General features: G+C 41.4%; 1 protein-coding gene across 1 annotated transcript in view; it reads left to right on the top strand.

Moving 5' to 3' along the window:
* Positions 1-20,513, top strand: part of PTPRN2 (protein tyrosine phosphatase receptor type N2) — a 2,458,064-nt gene that overhangs the window by 2,425,830 nt on the left and 11,721 nt on the right. Inside the window, exons 21-22 of the mRNA XM_078663270.1 lie at positions 5,055-5,119; positions 17,543-17,616. Of these exons, the coding sequence (XP_078519396.1) occupies positions 5,055-5,119; positions 17,543-17,616 (139 nt within the window). The remainder of the gene's footprint in view (positions 1-5,054; positions 5,120-17,542; positions 17,617-20,513) is intronic.

The raw sequence follows: 20,513 nt of genomic DNA, 5'->3' as shown, positions 1-20,513 counted from the left end.
GTCCCAGCTCCTACACTCTTGGCTGGCCTCAAGCTGTACTCATCATGAAGAAAAGGTGAAGATACAGATGTTTTGGGCTCTTCGTGACCGGAATGAGACCTCTTCACATCAAGAATCAACCGTCCATGACGACCACCAAAATGAAGCTTTAGCGGGATCTGTTCTTCGTGCCCACAGCAAATGTCTGCGACGAACACCAACATTGGATCTGCACTTTGCTCTGACAGCGACAGCCCATGATGACCACCAACGCAAGATGACCTGTTCTCCATTGAGGTGGCCTGGACTCCAGTGCAGCATGAGCAGATAATCGCTAGTGGCGCTTTGTGCTTTTAGGTGCTATTTTCCCCTACAATTTTAAAAAGATCATATTTTCTGTTGTACTGATTGGATTTTTGTTGCTTTGGTGTCATCTTATTATTTACTCAATTTTTCTAGATTGGTTTTGTCTTGTGTTGAGTTTTCACTTTATTACTGTTTGAGTTCTGCCTAAATACCTTACACATAGCCTCTAAATTAAGCCTGACGTTTTGTGCCACAGTACCAGAGAGTTGAGCATAGGTTACTTTGGTGACATTTGTAGTTCACCCTGACACCCCTCTCAGCTAATAACCAAATTTCTTACAGTATGGATGATTCCCAGAGTTTGAAACAAGAGTTCTTGGCCATGTCATTTCTCATTGTGGGGTGTAGTTTGAACCATTGTCTTAACATTCAGAGACAGATAAGTATTAAAGATTAAGTTGGGTGATGTGGCCTGGGTTCTACTGGTGTAATCCAATTAGAAAATAGCTGTGTATTTATAAAAGTGAAAACCAAAGTGGTGAACCAGGAGTGTTAAACACAGTTATATGAACCAAAAAGAATATAAAGAGAGAAGATCACTGGCTTTCAAGTGTTAGAAAATGGATGTGAAGGTGAACTATAGCTTAACAGTAGGTAGCAAAAAATGCTAACCAATGTAAAACCAAATCTTTAAGTATGTCGCCTAAAATGCAGGTGAGACATTTTTCATGGTTTAATGTTTGGTGGCTTGTGTAATATCTAAAGATATAAGGTACAGAGAAGGTCATGGTAAACCCCCATGTGGGGGCCTGTTGTTAGACATAATGAAACAGAGAATGATCCTATTCCGAGTAAGAAACCTACTTGAAAAAGATCAAATAAACTTGTGAGATTTGATAATTGTGTGGATTTGCTCTGTGACGTCCCCTTCCAACAAAATAGTGGGTTATATTTGCATAGCATACCATAACTTAGCATAGAATTCAACAGGTCAGTGCAATATAAAAGGGTCGGCTCTTGGCGGCTTATTAAATGCAATCAGAGTATTCAAAATCTGAAAACTCATAAACATTGACAGCGACAAGGATCCACAAAGGAGTCTATACAATGGCTAGAGTTTGCTAACAGCTGGAATTGAGAGCATAGTGGTTATACGCGCCTAGATAAGGAGCAGCTGCTTATGTGTAGTCAGTGAGATGACTGGAAAAAGACATTATAGAAAAGGAGAGGTATCCCAGCAGTGGTGTCTGCAGTGCAAGACCTTCCCTATTGTATACTCCCTCTTTATGGAAATAGTATAAATGTTTGCAAATATAAAACTGCTGAAGGAATAGATGATTTAGGGAGAGCCTTTAGAACCCAGAACAATTCAGTTTGGGTAGTAACAGCATGAACGATGCATGGAGTATGATATCACTGTTTCATATGTCAAACTTGGAGGTGATAAGCTGTAATTGTACTCCTGTAAATGAATTTGTCAGTGGAATGATAAGAGGCAGCATTATGTTAGGCTTGCATGGTCGTACAGTGCCCAAGAGCATGTCAGATACATTAGAGCTTGATGCGCAATTACTCTGGGATCCCCAATCCCCATTCCGGCAGAAGTGCGTGTCCTGTTTCAATGCGCACCTACACTCTGAAGCAACCAACACAAGTGAGAATATGATTTCAATCCACTGGCATTTTGCATGGTGATGCCAGCGGCCTCATGTTTAATAGAGTTAGGAACCAATAACTCATTTCCCCTTCTCTGCAAAGTCGTGATTTGGAGTGTTCAAGTGCAAATTAAGACATTGTTTGTTCAGATGCAGCTTCTTACATCTGGCCCGGTTTCTCCAAACTTCCTTAAGGAGTGGAGCAGGAGCCGTGGGTTTCTAGAGGATCAGAGGAGCTCTCCTACTGTTCTGTAAAACCCTTCAAGGGGTACAAAATATATGGGTGCATGTGCATCAGTGTGCAAGGATTCCCTCATTGCCATGTGGGACATAAGTAAAATGCATAGCACCAAATACAATAAATAACCATAATAAAATACATTTTAAAAAGTCTCCTGCAGAGATACAGAAAGAGATAAATAGAGACAACAAATCTTAGTCAAATAGTCCATATACTGAGCAAGGAATCATATATCTAAAACTGCAACGAAAATGTTCAAAAAGAACAATAGCAGGAAATGTACATGTGCAATCTCACCCCTCCCCACTACCCCACCCCTCATAATAAAGCGCTCACATGTTTAACAGAATGTTGAATACAATTTGCTACTGCCAGGCAAATAAAAACAGATGGAAGCAATTTCGAATATAGCAAGGCAGCTCTACACTGTCTAAACATGGCAGGTCTCAAAATAGGTTTCAGAAAACAAACGCTTTCTGGAAAGGTTATAAGATCTTCAATAGAACATAAATTACAACGTAAACTGGGGCGATCTAGAATCACAAGAACTTCTATTCGAAAATGCCATGAGTCTGAGCTTCAGATTTTCCGACATTCAGGCTGGCATGTCATGTTTAAAATACATTATAGGACAAGCAGGGTACATGAGAGGGGCCTAAGGGGCAGTGGAAAGGGAGAGGAATGCGGAATGGTAAGAGTACCAAGAGAGAAAGCACATTATTTTCTAAAATAACCAATATTCTGAGGACTTTCAAAACCAAGAGGGAAGAGTGCGTGTGCATTTTTGTCTGTGTGTAAAAAATCCTTGGTGAAATCCTACTAACATCTCACAATACCCAAATGAAAGCACCTGTACCCAACTACTTTTCAGAAAAAAACACTACTCGCGGGGTTTAATACCCCCCTGAAGCTACACCCCTGCTTATAAACAGTATGAGTTAGAAACTGAATAGGCTTAACACTCTGGCAGCAGAATGAAGCTTGACCCTACATTTGGCCCAGGCATAAACCCTCCAATTGTTGCCCCCTGAACCGATTCCTCAGGTGTTTATGCAAAAACACTCTTACAAAGCACTGCACTTAGAGTAGACGAAGCCTGGTTGAGTGAAGCACCGACTGGAGTCATATACAGGCTGAAGAGCAGCACTCAATGGCGAGGGCCTGCTGATATCACAATATGATGCGTGAAGATATTATTAAGATGAAACAGCAATATCGCTGTTTTCCTTCTTTGGCCAGAAGCCTTACCAGCTTAACAGGCTTGATCATTTCTTCTTATGTGTGGAAAGAAATGTTCACTTAAGGTTCACTGGATTGTCAAAGGATCTGGATCAAACCAGATCATAGATTTCTGACGTGGAGAAAGCAATAGGGAGTATTTGGTGACGGTAATGCCTACTAGAAAATAGGCCAGGTGTGGGCAAACGTACAAATTTGGAAGAATTTTGAACAACAAATTCTAAACATGTTATTTCTGGTTTAACAGCTGCTACCAGATATTATTACATGCTGTGAGCACTGCTTTCATACTCTAAAAATACCTCTAAATTCTTTAACCACCAACAACTGTACTGTTGAGCTCTCCTCAATGTACATTTGTCAAAGTATACATTTCAGTTAAGATTTTTTATCACTAAATCCTCTTTTGAGTATTGTGAAACACTGCTGCTCTGATGACCACTTGTGAATGGCATTAGTGAACATTGTAGATGTGTAATTGTGATAATTGTCTATCTATTTGCTATGCGCCCTCACCTGTGGCTCATGGTCCATAACTGGATATACAGGCAATTATTGTTTGATAAAAGCCTTGCTGATCATTCATTAATGCATGCCCTAGATGTTCAAACAGTAATGCTCGTGAATTAATCACTGCCTTTCCAAACACATGAAGGGCCTGATTCACAAAGCCATTTGAATGTGTAAATTCAACGAACACTGCTAATAAAAGCACACATTTGGATCTCTCTTTGCATACACTTAATTAGGATTGTTTCCAGGAGTAGTCTTGTATAGCTTTAAGAATTAAAAAAAAAAGTCAATCTGCACCCAGGCGAAGGAGTGAAGCTGGTGCTTATTTTTTTATTTTATTTTTCAAAAATTGAGAACTGAGCCCTAAGTTCAAAACTCAAGTGCACACTACTGCTTTTTAAAGTTCTGCTTGTTCCCTTCTAACAGCATACATTTTAAACACTTACTGCCTATCATGGGAAACTATAAAACATAAAGAGTGCTATCATCCACATTGTGCTGTACCTCATATTTTGCTCAATAAATCCGCTAGAGTGCTTCCGTTGGGTTACTGTGTATATGTGTTTTTTAATTCAATCATAGACACTAGTATTGAAAGCAGATTGCCATTAGGCGATAGCCTTGTTCGCCTATATGTTTGGAATAGTACTGCGGGTTCAGTTTAAGAAGAATTATATGTTCATATGGGGTTCCTAACGTTGTTTTAATCTCTAGCCATTAGTTTTAAATCTTTGGTTTAATACTTAATCGGATACCTAAATATACATAAAGTGGCTTTATTTGTGCGATTTAGAAGTTTGTTTCTGCATTGGGGAATTACAAAATTTGCTGTAGTTTGAAATGTTTTTCCTGACACAAAGGTGCATTATCTTCGGCTAAGGAAAATGAACCGAGCAGCACAATAGTTAATCCCACATGAACAGCTTGCGCTGATTTAAAGCCGCTGCAGGCCCCTTATCCTTTTTCTCTTTTCATGCGCTGTCCTCTTTCCTTTTCGCTTCTTTTGTCATGCTTTTTCTTTCTCTCAATACATCAAATAGCAGCACATCGCCACAGCTGTATTGTTGTTTCCGAATAGAGGAATGCTGATGGATTTCGTCTTTTTTCTTTTGTGTTGACAGTGATGGCGCAGGAAGAAGCGGGACCTACATCCTGATAGACATGGTTCTTAACAAAATGGCAAAAGGTGAGTTATGTTACTCTTGACTACCAAAATGATGGCTGTGTATATATAATATATGAGAAAAAGTACCCTGCCGTACATTATAAGGATATTGCAAGTCACAGAGGAGTTCCATGACCATATAGAGAAACGAGGCTGAAAGACAAGTTCCTATATAAGGCCTTAGAAATCCGAGATGACCTTCAATATTCTTAAAATGTATGTCAGAGCGTAATTTGTTTACTATAATTCATGGTCCCAACATTGCCCTTCCTGCAAACAACTTACATATTTGCTGTCTTTCTCTTTCAATTTGAAAGAGGAAATATGGTTACCGGACATGACGAGTAAGAGTGGACTGTTATGTGAAATTAAGCACATTAAAAACGCATCAGAACATGCTGCACTCTTCCCCTTTTTCTTCTTTTAACCTAAAGGCACCAGGGGGAATAATAGGAACCAAAAATGTGTGCATCCAAACTTTTTTTATTGTGGTATCCATTGCACAATGAGTTTCCTGCCAGAGGTCCTAGTTTTAGGGATTTCGCCTAGTGTGAGAAGTGGGAAAGGGTATACTCTAAAGGTACTTTCAATAGATGCCATATCTCCCACTTTACCTCTTGCATCTGCACCAACCATGGTGGTGTACCATCAGATATATTCTGAGACTGTCGCATTATTGGGGACCAGGTCCAACGTCCTTCTCCTGGTGGTGCAAAATTGTAAAACAACCCCTTCTACATGGGAGAGCCTATCTAGCATTTTCTCAGAGCCTCTGTCCTGCCTGCTTATTTTGCTCAGATTTTCTGCACACATTCCATGTGTCCAGTGACAGATGAGGCTTCTTAAAAAGTGCAGAATTCCCTCCCCCCCCCGCCTTAACTTCAGCTACAGCTGGGTGACTCCACATTGCTTTGAAGGACTGTGGTCTGCATGAGTTTCATTAGCCGACTAAAGGGTGGACCTCATTTGGGCTAAGATTCCTCGATGGTTGTCACCACACAATGGTAAGACAACAAGCACAAATGATTGTCAAAAGTAACCCACCAACTGTTGCAGAAGTGAACATAAATCAGTTCAGGAATGTGTATGTATAGAGGAGTGGATATTTCAGATCATGTATGGGAGACATTGAGAAGTGATGGGAAGACCTGAAAGATTTGGAGGGATTGGTAAACCAAGGGGAGGATAGAATGAGGGAGGAGAAAGAGGATGAGGGATTAAAACAGAAGTGAAAGTACAATTTAAAAAAAGTGTGAGACCTAGTGAAATTTGTACGGGAGGGCATACAGAAAATAAAATAAAAAAGAAACAAGAGACTGATGCCCACCATGGCCAAATCCCCAAAGAACTTTGTGAGAGGAAGTTCTACAGTGACTTCAGTTACAAGCAATTCTAAGCCAAACTGAAAATCCATCTATTTTAACACCTCCCCCTCTCTCATTTTATATATATATATACTGTTTGTTTGGAAGATACCCTGTTACTTAAATGTGATGCTCCACACAAACCTGACTATGTGAACACCATGTCCTGACATAATAGAGAAGCATCACTCTAACCATGGCCTGACCTCTTTATCCAATGTAACCCTTATGGAATACTCTTAGAACTATTAGGGGGTACATTATGAAAGTTTTCACACTACACACACTCAATAAACAATTTGCTACGTTGACTGAAAGTGAGAGAGCAGAATCGCACCATATCCACCAAATATCGTCACTGTAGCTCTCTTCACTTGGGCGAGTGTAATTTTTGCTGCCTTGTGCCAACGCACAAACTCTTGCGCCATATTGCAAGTGCATGTGTGTGATGTCATGTTTAGGTTTTGTACTGGAATGCAATCCTTCTACTATGATATACTATGCTTAGACATAAGTTAATACGTATCCCACTTTGTATGTGTGCTGTACAGTACTATTTACAACAAGGGGTGGTGATGGACAGAGTCTCTGAATTAAGCAGAGTACTCTCACCCAGTCAAGAGATCAGGGCTAGATCCAACACCGTTTTTTAGCTCATTGCACCATCCCAGTTTCAGAACCTGGCTGTATGCAAATTAGTCTGTCCCTGGCCCAGTGCATCATGGGAACAGGGCAGACCAGACTACAAAAGCCAATTCTTACACTGGGAAGGAAACAAGCTTCCGGGGACCGGTTTCTGGCATTTCAGCCGTCTTCGGCCCGGCTTGCTTGAATCCTGATGGTGCAATGAGCAAGGGACTCACATCTGAGTATACCCTTCCACGCTTAGGGTGGACAAAATTATTTACAACAAGGGGTGGTGATGGACAGAGTCTCTGAATTAAGCAGAGTACTCTCACCCAGTCAAGAGATCAGGGCTAGATCCAACACCGTTTATTAGCTCATTGCACCATCCCAGTTTCAGAACCTGGCTGTCCATCACCACCCCCTTTTTGAAATTATTTTGGCCACCACAAGTGTGGAAGGGTATGCTCAGACATGAGTCCCTTGCTCACTGCACCATCAGGATTCAAGCAAGCCGGGCCGAAGACGGCTGTAATGCCAGAAACCGGTCCCCGGAAGCTTGTTTCCTTTCCAGTGAAGAATTGGCTTGGTAGTTTGGTCTGCCCTGTTCCCATGATACACTGGGCCAGGGACAGACTAATTTGCATATAGCCAGGTTCTGAACTGGGATGGTGCAGTGAGCTAAAAAACGGTGTTGGATCAAGCCCTGATCTGTTGACTGGGTAGGAGTGTTCTGATTAACTCAGATACTCTGTCCATCACCACCCCCTTTTTGAAATTATGCTGTACAGTACAGCACGCATGAAAAGTTTGAAAATGTTTGAGAAAAGAAAACTTTTCTCCAACTTTTACACCTGCTTCAGGAAGGCATTCATTTGTGGTGCAAAAGGCTCGCTACCTTATTTAGTAGGCATCAAAATCCATTGGTGGTTGTCTGGGAATGTTCATGCACCACCTATGTAACCACCCATTGACTCATAGTGCAAAGCAGTAGAAAGCAGCACTTTGTGTTACTTTTGATCTACTTTCCAATGCAAATTGGATGTGCTCTGGAAAAAAAATCTCATAACCACTCTTTGCGCCTGTTTGCATCACTTTTGTGACACAAACCTGACGTAAAGTGTTAGTAAATCTGCCCCTAAAATTAATTAAGGCTTGTTTTGCGTGCTATGCAAAGTAATAATCATAAACATAAACCTAAATATCCGTTAATAATATTTTTTCAATTATGGTTATGCACAAACTGTATATGTATGTGTCTGCATGTGGACGTGTGTGTATGTGTTCATTTATATAATTGTGAAAGATATTAAGATATCTCTGTTTCCATGGTCTCGTTTAAGTCACAGTGTAGTGTATATGATTCTGAATAATGCCCCCATAGTGTATCATTTTTATCAGTGTCGTAGAAAAGTTGTTAATGAAAACACACGAAGGAATCTACTCCATGTGTAAAATGATCTCCATAAACAGAAGATATGGACGCTGAAAAAAGTGATATTTGAGACACAAGAGATATATAGAGTCAAACTCATTTGACACCAGCTTTTAGCGAGAGATACGTTTACAATAACTGGCATTTTCTTTGGTGGTAAATAAATGGGGTGTATTTGCTAACATCAGGATTTTCAAGACTTTAGGGAAGGGTTGACTTTGTATTAAGAACACTAACACATTTCATGTGTTGACTCCATTGTAGCATGTAATGTCAAATTCCATTTAAGTGTGGGCTTAGTGGTTGACAATACAAGAAGTCATGTGAAACAAGCCAAAGAAAGGCAGTCCGGTTTAGAGTGGTCACCCCCAGTTTGCCCTCAGCGCGCACCCTCCCCGCCCACCTCCCCTATCAATGGGGGAGTGCAATGTGAAATCCCCTGACCTGGCGCTTTGGCTGAAGTTTAAATGAAGAATCAAAGGGCAAAGCGGCCATGACAGCCATGCTGAGGTGGACCATTCCCAGGCTGTCACACTGGGAGGCGGCCCCAGGTTTTGTTCTGAGGCGCATCGAGGCCCGGTCTGGGAGGCCCAGGCCTCCTTTGTCCGGCCTGAGAAGTTTGAGGCCCAGGTTGAGGTTGCAGTGTTCATCAACATGATCAAAGGCCGCGGAGCCCTGGACATGAAATCTTGCTTTCCATTTCCCATTTTCTTGGAGAATGGAGTCGTCCAGGCCAGAAGAATGCCCTTTGCAAAGCTTTTATGTGGCGTGCGAGCGCTAACGTGAGTCCTTCATTTCCACTCAGAAGATTGTAAGTGCACTTTCAGTGTAGCCCAGCTGCGGGACTCACATCTCCCAACATTTCTTTCAAGTAGGCTTTCAATGATGAAAGCCTTGAGTCTTAAGGAGAAAAACGTGGAATAACTCAAGCCCGTGCTCCACTCCTTGCTTTTATGAAAGTAGAAATATTGCATGTTTTAGAGGAAAGAGAAAAGACTGAGTGTTGGGGGTGGTAATGTACAGTCAAGATAATGTATTGCATCGTTTTTTATAGTAGCAATTAAAGAGACATTTTAGCTCACGGTAGTTTGTGAATGCAGGAGGCGTTTGTCATTTGTCTGACACACAGTTAAACATGGCATTGGGTCATTCTAGTAAATAATGATGTAACCGAATGGAGTGACAGGTCCTGGGTGGCACTGCTGCAGCTTGGATACTCAACATTATCTAGTAATGACATCACCGAAAAGTGTCGTTAACGTCATTCCATAAAATACTGTGCATTGACTGCATGTCAGGACATGTTCCTCGGCTCGTTAGTGTGATGTGGTCGCGCAGCATGAAACGCACACAGCGGGCAGTTTTCCATTCAGGAATCTATATTGTACCCAGCCGTTACTGTCACCTCATTGAATCCCTGGATTCTAATTTATACATTTCACAGAGGTGTGAAAAATCTTATTTCAAGGTAAAGAACATTCTCGCGGGGGGGGGGGGGGGTCGCCTTCCTGGCTTATCCCTTCTCAAATAAGGTTATTAATGCATACACTTGAAATGCAACGTTCTCAGCTTGCTTGCCTCCAGTGCCTTATTACAAACCTCTTTACGAATAATCAACAGAATAGCACAAAAAGTTCCTGATATGTCAAAGAGAAAAACCCACTTGCACTGGGTTAACAGAGAAGGGAATTAGAACACACTCATATGGGCACATTCCTGAATTTAGTTCTGGCCATTGGCTATTATAGTTGACAGTGTTTATTAGTGTTTTTTTCTAGAGTTTTCAATTGGAGGTCAATTGTCTTGCTAATCGGACAAGTAATAAATAGCAACAGACTTGATTCCAGTTTATACTTGATTTTGATTTTCATCTAAGAAAACTGCGAACATACTCATAAAACACAGTAACGCAACAAGAATTTGCAACGCAAACAAGAATTTGTATTTTGTCTTGAAGTGGCTCTATCTACCTTACATTTGTCATAGAACTTTAATGGTAATTAATGGTAATTATCAAACAGTACAAGGTCGTTAAATCCGGAAGTGTCAGCAAAAAGGTTGTTTAGAGAATATTTATTCATAGAGAAAAGTGGTCAGTGTTAGAATCAAAATTATGTAATGGTCGGATTTTGATTTATAAAGAACATCTCAAGGTGATGTTTGTAGTCACACAAACAACTGATGGACTGTTAATTTATTTATTTTTTATTTATTTTTTTCCGGAAAACCTTTATTTGACATTTCAACCAAGTACAAACATGGGCCTACAACCCCCAGGGCCGGCCGCTAAGCAGTTGCAACACAATAAAAGTAAAGTAAAGTCCACATTTGTAAAGCGCACAATCACCCGTAAGGGTCTCTAGGCGCTGGGGGCCGTCGGGAAGATTAAGCGAGCTATTGCCCAGAGTCACAAAGTGCTGGGCTAACCTGCCGCCGGAGCTGGGGATCGAACCGTGGTCCCCAGATTCCAGCGTCAGTCACCCTGGCCGCGGCGCCACACCTCTTCCACTAAAACAATCAAAACCCAGACTCAGCATCCCGGGGAGCAGATTCGCCACGTCCAATATACGTACTGGTTGTAAACATATCAAGTTGGTAACAGGATAAAAAGGTTCCAGTTTATAATGTAAAATAGAAGGATCAGGTGCCATACAATATCTCAAGTTGCGAAAAAATGGGGGCGGGGGCGAAATAGCATATGTCCACAGTTAAATCATCTTCGTGTAAGTCAGCGGCGTTAAAACATATTATTAATGGTAAGCGAGCGTACAAATACAGTTCACGCCAGCTGAGTGCCCGCCCAGTAGCACTGAAACATCGCGAGAATTGAGGCACATATGAAACAGCAGAGATGGCCATAAAATTGAACCCATTACACTGACCCGGAAAGGAAGAAAAGAAAAGGGCAAAGAAAGATAAGAAGAAAAAAAGGCCATAGAAATAAAACGAAAACAAAACACCCATCCCCAAACCCCCCACCCTGCACCCCTGCAGATGACTACGGCCTACCCCCCAGCAGCGTGCCTGTCGCCCAAGAACTGAGACCCGAAATATAGAAAGACCCAGAGAAAGACAGAAAGAAATTAAACCCCACCCAAAGAGGGGAAATGGAGGAGGGCTATCTTCTACGTGCTCCCGGTCTCTCCCCCCCGCCCAACAAAGGGGTCCCCTCGAAACTGTCACATCTGAATAGTCCAAACTGAGAAAACTTCCCGGGGGGAACCACCAGCCCTGCCCCGGACTCCGTTAAGCTAATGAAGCAGTCCCGTTACCGATAAGACCACAATGAACAACCCAAACAACAGTCTCAGCCTTGGCCCCGTCGATCGAATTCGCCGAGTCCCTCAGACGAATAAAGCCCCATCATCAAAATGTCAAAAGATACATAGAAGTGGTCGGAACATAGTTCAGTAGATGGAAGAAGAACAGTAGATCCCAAAGTAAGCAGCCGGTACCGACGATGTCCCTCCCCGTCTCCGAAGCCAGGCCTTATCAGATCCGCCATCTTGATATACCGACTGGGGAGGGGGTTCGACACAATCCAAAACAGTGCACAGTACCAATTAAAAGGTTCCAGGATAGGGACAGCAGTTGAATGTTCCGACAGCTGCAAAACCGGGGATTCCAAAAAATTAGTTAAGTCACCGATCACAGCCCATTCAAGGAGATCCACTTCTGTAGGGGCAGGCACAGCTTCCAGCACTGGGTCTAATTGCGCCACTGGGGCGTCGGTCAAGAGGCAAGCTGGCTGCCGGGTCTCGGGCATCGAGTCAGGATCCGGTCTCAGACTTTTAAGTCCATCTGCCGCCGACAACAGGCCGCAGGTCTGAGCTGCCACAGTCGCCTGAAGTGCCTCTAGGGCCGCCAGCACCTCCCGCAATGACGGGCCCCTTTGGGCCTGCTCCGCCTGGTTCCATATTTCCTCAGGCATAATGGTCCCCACGGAGAGGCGCCTTCTCCGGGGTGAGATCAGCAGGAGCAGGACTGTACGGTGAGGGACCAACCGTCAGTACGCATTAGTACGCAACGAGACTCCAACCCAAGGTGCGCCGGCGATGCAAGTGCCGGGCCTCCTGGTCAGGGACCCCCGCGACACCGCACCGTGCGTCACTCGTCTCCTCACCACCAACACAAAGCCAGGCTGCAGATGATAGCAAAGCAACCCAAAAAGTTCCGAAAGTTCCAGAGACCGGACCCTGCCGCCCTCAACAGTCCGCTGTTGTTCAACTCAGACCCGGCTAAGCCAGCACTCGAGACCCAGGCTTCCAGACTGGGTTAGGCCACAAATCGGTCCTCGACTTTACTCAGCTCCACAATGTCTGAAAAACCCCGGGATCACACCATCGGAGTGCGGATTAGTTCACACACACAGATCCGGGGCAGGAAATCAGGATAAGTGACAGGATCTTGGAGCGCAAGACGGAGGTCAGCGGAGCCGGGAGACTCTGCGGCCATCTTGCTTGCTGTCGTAGCTCCGCCTCCTGTTAATTTTTTTAAGTGGTCAAGGAACACTGAAGTTTACTCTGAACACATGACTCCTCAGGAGATATTTGTTCTAGCTCTCTTGCTGTCAAATGTGAATCTGATTGTATTTGTTAAATTTGGTTTCACACATTACCCATTTTTGCAAGCCTTTAGCCACATTCAGTTTGGACAAAGACCACAGGAAGTTTATTTTCAACTGGTTCTGCCTGAGATGTTGAGATTCAGTACAGATGCCAAAGCCGTTGTTTAACTCTTAGGCCCAGATTCTGAAAGTTTTAGTGTCAAGTTAGTGTTACTTTTTCAACGCAAACCCGACTCTAAACCAGGTTTGGGATCTACAAACCAATGCTAATTGGTGTTAGCGTTGGTTTGTGTGTAAAATTAAGGCAAAACAGCTTGAAATGCTATTTTGCATTACTTTGTGTCAAGGGGGTGTTACTTGTGTGGTACATGAGTGTTCCCTTGCAACCACCCATGTTTTTTTACGCGAAACCCTATTAACTAACATTGATAGAAAGGGTTTAGCTCCAAACATTAAGGCCATTGAAGAGCAGGCATTAAATGGAGAAATGTTTCCATTTCTCTGTGCTTTTCCGACTTTGGATGTGTGCTGCACTGTACAACACACATGCAAAGTAGAACAGCTTTTAAACTTGTCTAGGCATTTTATTTTGTACAAGAAGGGTACACTTCCTGTACAAAACCTATTCTAGACTCATTCACATGGCCAAGGACAATAGCGCTAAGGTGTGTGTATGGCGCACAGCAGTTGAAAATAGCGCCGGCGCTAGGGAGAGGGGAGGAGAGTGCCGAATCTACTTGAATATGGCTCTCTCCTGCTCTCTCCCTGTCACTCAATGCAGGGCAGTATCTTTGGGTGCACCAATCTGGGCCTTACTCTTTATCAAATTAAAACAAACACCATGTGAAGAGTAAAAGTAAGTTTTATTTAAAAGAAATCGTATATTCCAAGTACATTCAATAATATCATATTCTTCGTATCCAGAAAATGGCTGATCTGACTTTACCCTGTACCGGGATGTTCTTCTGTGAATCTAAAGTGAATGCCACATGCTGGGTAATAATGATGTGCACTGAGAGCCATTCTATGTAGGTTAGAGTATTACTTCTATAGACCACTATAAACACTGCTTTTTAAAAACAAAAATAATATTTTTCTAAAATATTAACTGACTCGCTGTATTTAAATAAGCAAAAGAGCCATGATTTTGAAAATATTCTTTGAGGAATGCCTACAGGTTTGGCACACTTTTCATTTTTACTGTCTTCATGTTCCATTGTTATTTGTGTTTGGTTATAGTAATAATCAGAGAGTAGGTGGTATTTCTCTATGATATCATTCCTTCTCTTTCCTTTAAAAATCAGTACATGCTGTTGATCTAGACATCCATAACTAAAACCAGTTCTCCTATTTTGGTAACATGCACCCAAAATCAACCCATCTTTTCCTAATGTCTTTTACTGAAGACTACAGCATGGCTTTGTCCTTGCATTGTTTTTCAAGAGCTAGTTATTTTCTTGCAGGCCTTATCTATACAATTGCCCAATTGATTGTCCAAGCATTCTAACGTACATACCAGTCCCTGCCTTAATGCAAGTACCTTGCAATCAGTCTGTCTGTGCCACTGTTACTCCACTTAAACCAAGTACATTACTTCTTCCTAGAATAGTTAACACAAATCCAGACTTTCAAACCAGGCTCTTCTTTCATCTCTACACCCTTCACTGTGTATTGAACATGCTGTTCCTGGCACCTGTCTCTAAACACACATTCCACTCTAGCATTCCTGTACCTATCTTTAACACCAGTTTCAGCCATCTTCCCACTACCCTTTTCTAAACACAAGGCATCCTTCTTCATACTTTTTCTTTGTCATTTTTGTCCCTTTACACCTAATTTATCAACCAATCTGGTTAGCCCCAGTGACTACCATTTTACAGTTCCCTCGAAGTGCTACTGCTTTGCCTTCTCAGATGGTATTCTGTTGAAGTCATCCTTTCTTTTGAAGTTCCTTACTAATTACAATACATCTGGGCTCACAGTGACCTCTTTTCACAGTCTAACATGCTCTCGTCTTGTCCCTTTTGCACAGTGTGCTTCGCCACTACCCCATTGGGTAGAACTAAAAGCCATCTCACAAAGATGCTTATGACCCCGGCTGCTATATGTGTGTGATTTGCTTTATCGTCTACTCAGCATACAGCACCAAGTCCAGGCACTCAATCATTCGGCTTATTTGTCGTGCTCTGAAAGTTTAGGAAAGTCAACCTATGTTGCCTCCCTTCCATTTCCAGCTTATCTGCTTCTTGTCCTACCCCACAGTCAAATCTGAAATTAAGCTTTAGCACTTAGTGCTGTGACTTAGTCATGTCAATGAATGCATCTCATTTCCTTGGCTTTATGTAAGACACAGATGCCATTCGTGCTTCTCTCCTCTGCTCATTCTTCTCTGCTGACCAGTAAGAAACAGCATCTCTTTCGAGATCCATTTCTAGATGGCACATCCACAGACACTAGTGTAATATGCATGATTGATGAAGTGTGGCCTTAAAAAAAAAAATGATACGCCTATTTGTCAGCTGTTTCAAAATTGGTCAATAATCTCTCCCTTTTAAGAATTGTATATTCTATAGAACTAAATCCAAATTGTGCTTCCTGACAGGACTACCAGGGAAGCAAGGGCCATAATTACAAGCACCTGGAATAAAACCACGTAGCCATTTTTGTGAACCCACTACTGTGATTTAAAAATTCATCTTGAAGTTCCACAACTCAGACCGTTTATCTCTAAGGCCAAACATATACAGTAGTTGTTTCTTTGTGGGGTAAAATATGAATTTGGCACTAATGAAGTACACTTTCCCAATTATGGTCCAGATTAGAGAAGATAGGGTCTTCAAAAGTAGTGTCTTTTGAACCTCTCATACCCTTAAAGTATCTTATGTTAGGGGACTTAACAATGATTTCGTAGATATTTCCCATGAATATACATTTCTGTTAAAATTCTTCCAAACACAAAGAGGACAGGATGATATTAGAAAATGTCTGGGATCGCTAATGTCTACAACAGTTTCTTACCTCTGAAAAGATCAAGTTTATGACTTTAGAGCAAATCCTGACCTCTTGGCAATAGTGGGACGAGGAGTGCGGGTTTGTCAATAGCATAACTGCTTCCCTCTCCTCTTACTAGAAGCTTACAAAATGTAATTCACATTGTTTGGCGGGGCCACATTTTCTAAAAGCTTAGGTTTTTGGCAAGCATCTTGCTCCCAGTGTATTTAGTCACTGAGGACAGCATTTCTGAATCAACATAGGTGTATATCTACCCTAACAACTAATTGATGCCCGTCATGCATTCTCAAAACAAATGGTTAGTTGCAGATTCTTAAACAGATGCGTAATGCTCCCATTCAAGAATTTAAAACCTGTTCAGTTGGTGTCTGTGCTGACCTAAGCTGTCCCTCTTCGTCCAGTGTTCTTTGTCTGTCCATCTGTTCTCAAATTAGCATATTTAAAGTTGTATTTCCCTGGGAAATATGACCTAATAGACTTGTTCCTGATTGATTTGATTTCACTCTGAATTGTGCAATTTACCATTTTATGTATACTAGGGCCATATTGTCTTCCAAAATAGTACTGAAAAATGTAAAGGCTCAGTATCTAGAATCTATATGCCGTTTGTTCACACACATATACTGGATAATGTCAAGACTCAGTATCCTGAATGTATAGGACTTTTTTCTTCACATACTGCCACACTAATTCCTCAAGAGACAGCATGTGAAACTATGTCTTCTTTTTGTTTACAAATGATCAATTGTCTTTCATTTTTGTTGTTGATGCCAAGATGTACCACAGGAAAAAAAACTTGGAAAAATATCTCTTCGGGCGATAAATGTGTAATACTCTAAGCTGCTACATATTTACATGTGCGTTATTATTAATGTTGCGTCCGTTTGAAAAACACATTCCAAAATATAATAAACCTAAAAATAAATCCTATATTGGATTGGTAAACTTAGTTCTTTATGTTATGAAATGTTTTAGCAGGCTATTATGGTTCCTAAAGAAAAGCGGTAGGGGTTCTTTTTGGCAGAGCGTGCAACTGAAATGAATACCATAAGTTGGGTTTTTCCTTCAATTGGGAGCTTAAACAGAACTATGGGTGCTACATGGTGTGGCTTTCTAATTCAGTACCTAATGTATGTATATGTGCCTGTATATATGCTAGAGGGGAAGGCCGCAGAGCAATCCTGACTTCATAGTGGTGTTGGGAGGGGTGGGGGGGCGGGGGGTATTGGTCATGACTACTCCACAAAGCTTCTCCCTTTGTCACTTTTATTTTTCGATCTGAATGCAAAATTTGCAGCTGGCTGTCAGGCTTGCTGAGGGATGAATGTAATAATTTTCAATTGGCCTGGCTTGCCTAAAGGGATCCCGGGAGCAGGAGATTGACAGATACAGCATGGATTATTGTGTGCTCTGAACTCAGCCCAATTTGTGGTTTGTTGCAGGTGCTAAGGAGATTGATATTGCTGCTACGCTGGAGCACTTGAGGGACCAGAGACCAGGCATGGTCCAGACAAAGGTACTGTCAATAAATCCGCTGGGATTTGAAATACATTAAAGGTCTTCCACTGTAGCTGTTTGCATACTTGTTGAGAAAAGGCCCTGACCCAATTTAACACAGGTCGCTGGGCGATTACTTCGCCTGGCTCACTACCAGCCATGGTTTATCGATGCCAAAGGCTTATCTAGGCCAGTGCCTTTTGTGTAATTTCCTCATCTTTTTGAATTAGTGCCCTCCAAAGATCCTTCAAGCTGTACACCTCGTGAAAACAAGGAAAGCCATAAGAACAAAAAGATTCTCTCAAACAGACCACTTCCCATTAAAACAGTGTTTGTGTTTACTTAAACGTAAATACACTCTGCTTTTCTTCAGATATAACTTTCATATTGTATTATTGGGAAACATCCTTTACAACGCAACTTTTACCACGCAGTGCCTTTACGACGCAACTTTTACAACGCAAACCATTACAACGCATTGCGCTGGGGGGGCGCTCTAGGATAGGGAATACGTTTAATTTACTATCCCACACCTTCCCTAGTGTCCACGGGGACTGGAGTTGGAATAGTAAATTAAACTATTCACTATCCAGCACCCCAAAGCGCTATGCGTTGTAAAGGTTTTCGTTGTAAAACCCGCGTTGTAAAGGCATGCGATGTAAAAGCATGCGTTGTAATGTCATACATCCGTATTATTTCGTGGCAGCACTGCCCTACTCAGAACAAATTCATTGAGGTATTTGGTATAATTACAGGCAATTATCGCGTGTTTTACAAACTTTTTGCTATCGAGCTCTGAAAATCGGCTTATTGGTACAGTGAAAATTGAATCAAATGGGAGAGAATAAGACATTTGGTCCCTGATTTAGAGAGGAATTATAAAGTATAGTCCTCCAAAAAAGCAGCCTATACCAGTCCTCCAAAAAGCAGTGTTGACCTAAGTGTAATTTTCCAGCTTTGAACTTGACTTCTACACTGGATGAACTACCACCACCAGTCTGGAGAATCGGGCGGAGGAAAAGACACCTATGGGAGAGTATATTGCCAGATGTACATGCCACGAATGCTCTTTTTCAGAATTGGATTTGTGGCCATTAAAAAGCTATTTCCTATGAACTAATTCCATTTTAGGAGACACAAATATTCTCCTGACTCCTGGCTTGCCTACACTTGAAGGCCACCATCCTGTGAGTGTTGGCAATCCAATTGGGTCGCAATTTGTGTCCTAATTAATGACTATTAATTAGGTAGGTCAGATTGAGGTTCAATCTGATTCTATTTTTTACTAACTAACCTATTGCTACATAGGTGGGTTCATAGAAATATTTACGAGTCCCAAAAATAGTGGTCACAAATTGCAACTAGTATTTTGAAGCCAGTTAAAAGAACATCTGACCCATAGTTACCTCTTCATTTTGGAGGATTGTCATTTACCACCCTACTGTAAATCAGGCCCTTGTCTACATGAAAAGTGAGGTGGGGTCGGAATGACAGAATGAACACATGGTATAACAAATCACCAAATGCATTATTTTGCTAGGTAAATGGGGCAAATTATGGAAAAGCAACAGCATAAGCGGATCACTTAAGAAAGTTCAGAATAGTGGCAATTGTTAACAATCCAAGTCTTTTTCAAAGGGGGAGGTTCTTGCATAGCCCATGTTACGATTTTAAACATGTAGGTGTGTATTCTGAGCCATATTTGCAGTGTGATGTGTCCAAGGGAAGACTAACATGATATTAGTGATCCCCTGACCTTCTCACAGTTTGCTGTAAGATATGAGCATTGTGATCTGATTGTGCAATATTATTGGAAGTGTAGGCTACACATCTCTAATTAACCAGAACCGTGAAAGGGGCATAATTTGGATGGTCCATGAAATAGTAAAATCTCCATCAAGATGATACAGTCAGCCATGACTGCAAAATTTAACGGAATGTTGGTATTATTATAATAGCTTTATTGTGTCTGCAGTTGACTGATGAATAAGAAAATATAGTACTTATATTTAAAATGGATTTTATTAGTGGGATTTCAAGGCTGACCACAACTGTATCAATGGGACTGCAAAGGGAAGTTATGGATATATTTGGAGAACTTGGAAATAAAATGTGAGCATTAATGTAATTTTCAAAAACATGATGATAAATACCAATGATGATGTGACCAAACGGGAACTTTGAAGAGCAAGAAAAGTAGACAACAGTTGGCACTGACTGTTGCAGGATAGTCACAGATTGTGAACATGTTAAACACTGTCTAATTATTTAATTCCTATATTCTCAACAGGCAAGTTAAAAGAGTATTTATAGAGATGCCTAGAAATGAAAGCCAAGTTTTGTAAGACAAAGGAAAAGTAATTGGCAATGCTGTTTGGACAGCTGTGTTCAAAATTGTCAATAGACCAAGTGACGTAAAGACCATAAGGCCTGACTCCATCTTGAGCAGGTCAAGACTGCATTTTCTAAATTTTTTCAGAATCAACTACATGTATGTCTTTTGATGCAGATGTCGTCTTTTCTTATCTTTCCAAGAACCCGTGAAAGTGTCAAGTCACTGAGACAATGACATTGATAAGTCACCTGATGAGACATCAATCTACAGCAATGGAACAAGTATATTGTTATCTCTATTTCAAAGTCAGACAAGAACTTCGTCTGAATTGAAGTGATTTTACCTTATTTGTTTATAAGAATGAGTCTTAGACTAGCATCTGGAAGCACATAAGTTATGTCAGACATTCCTATGGTTATATCTGAAAGTCCCAACTTAAATATGATATTATATAAAAGACCAGACACTCAACTACTTGTCAGGAGTGGTCTTTCTCCCCAGTTTATCATGAAATATACTGCCAGAGAAGATCTTGACTACCTGAGATGCTGCTGCATAACACTTTCTATTGAAAGCTGATA

This window comes from Lissotriton helveticus, chromosome 10, assembly GCF_964261635.1.
Source record: "Lissotriton helveticus chromosome 10, aLisHel1.1, whole genome shotgun sequence".
Taxonomy (NCBI): Eukaryota; Metazoa; Chordata; class Amphibia; order Caudata; family Salamandridae; genus Lissotriton; species Lissotriton helveticus.
Note: the sequence above shows the minus strand (reverse complement) of the source record. Positions and strands in the feature narration are given on the sequence as shown.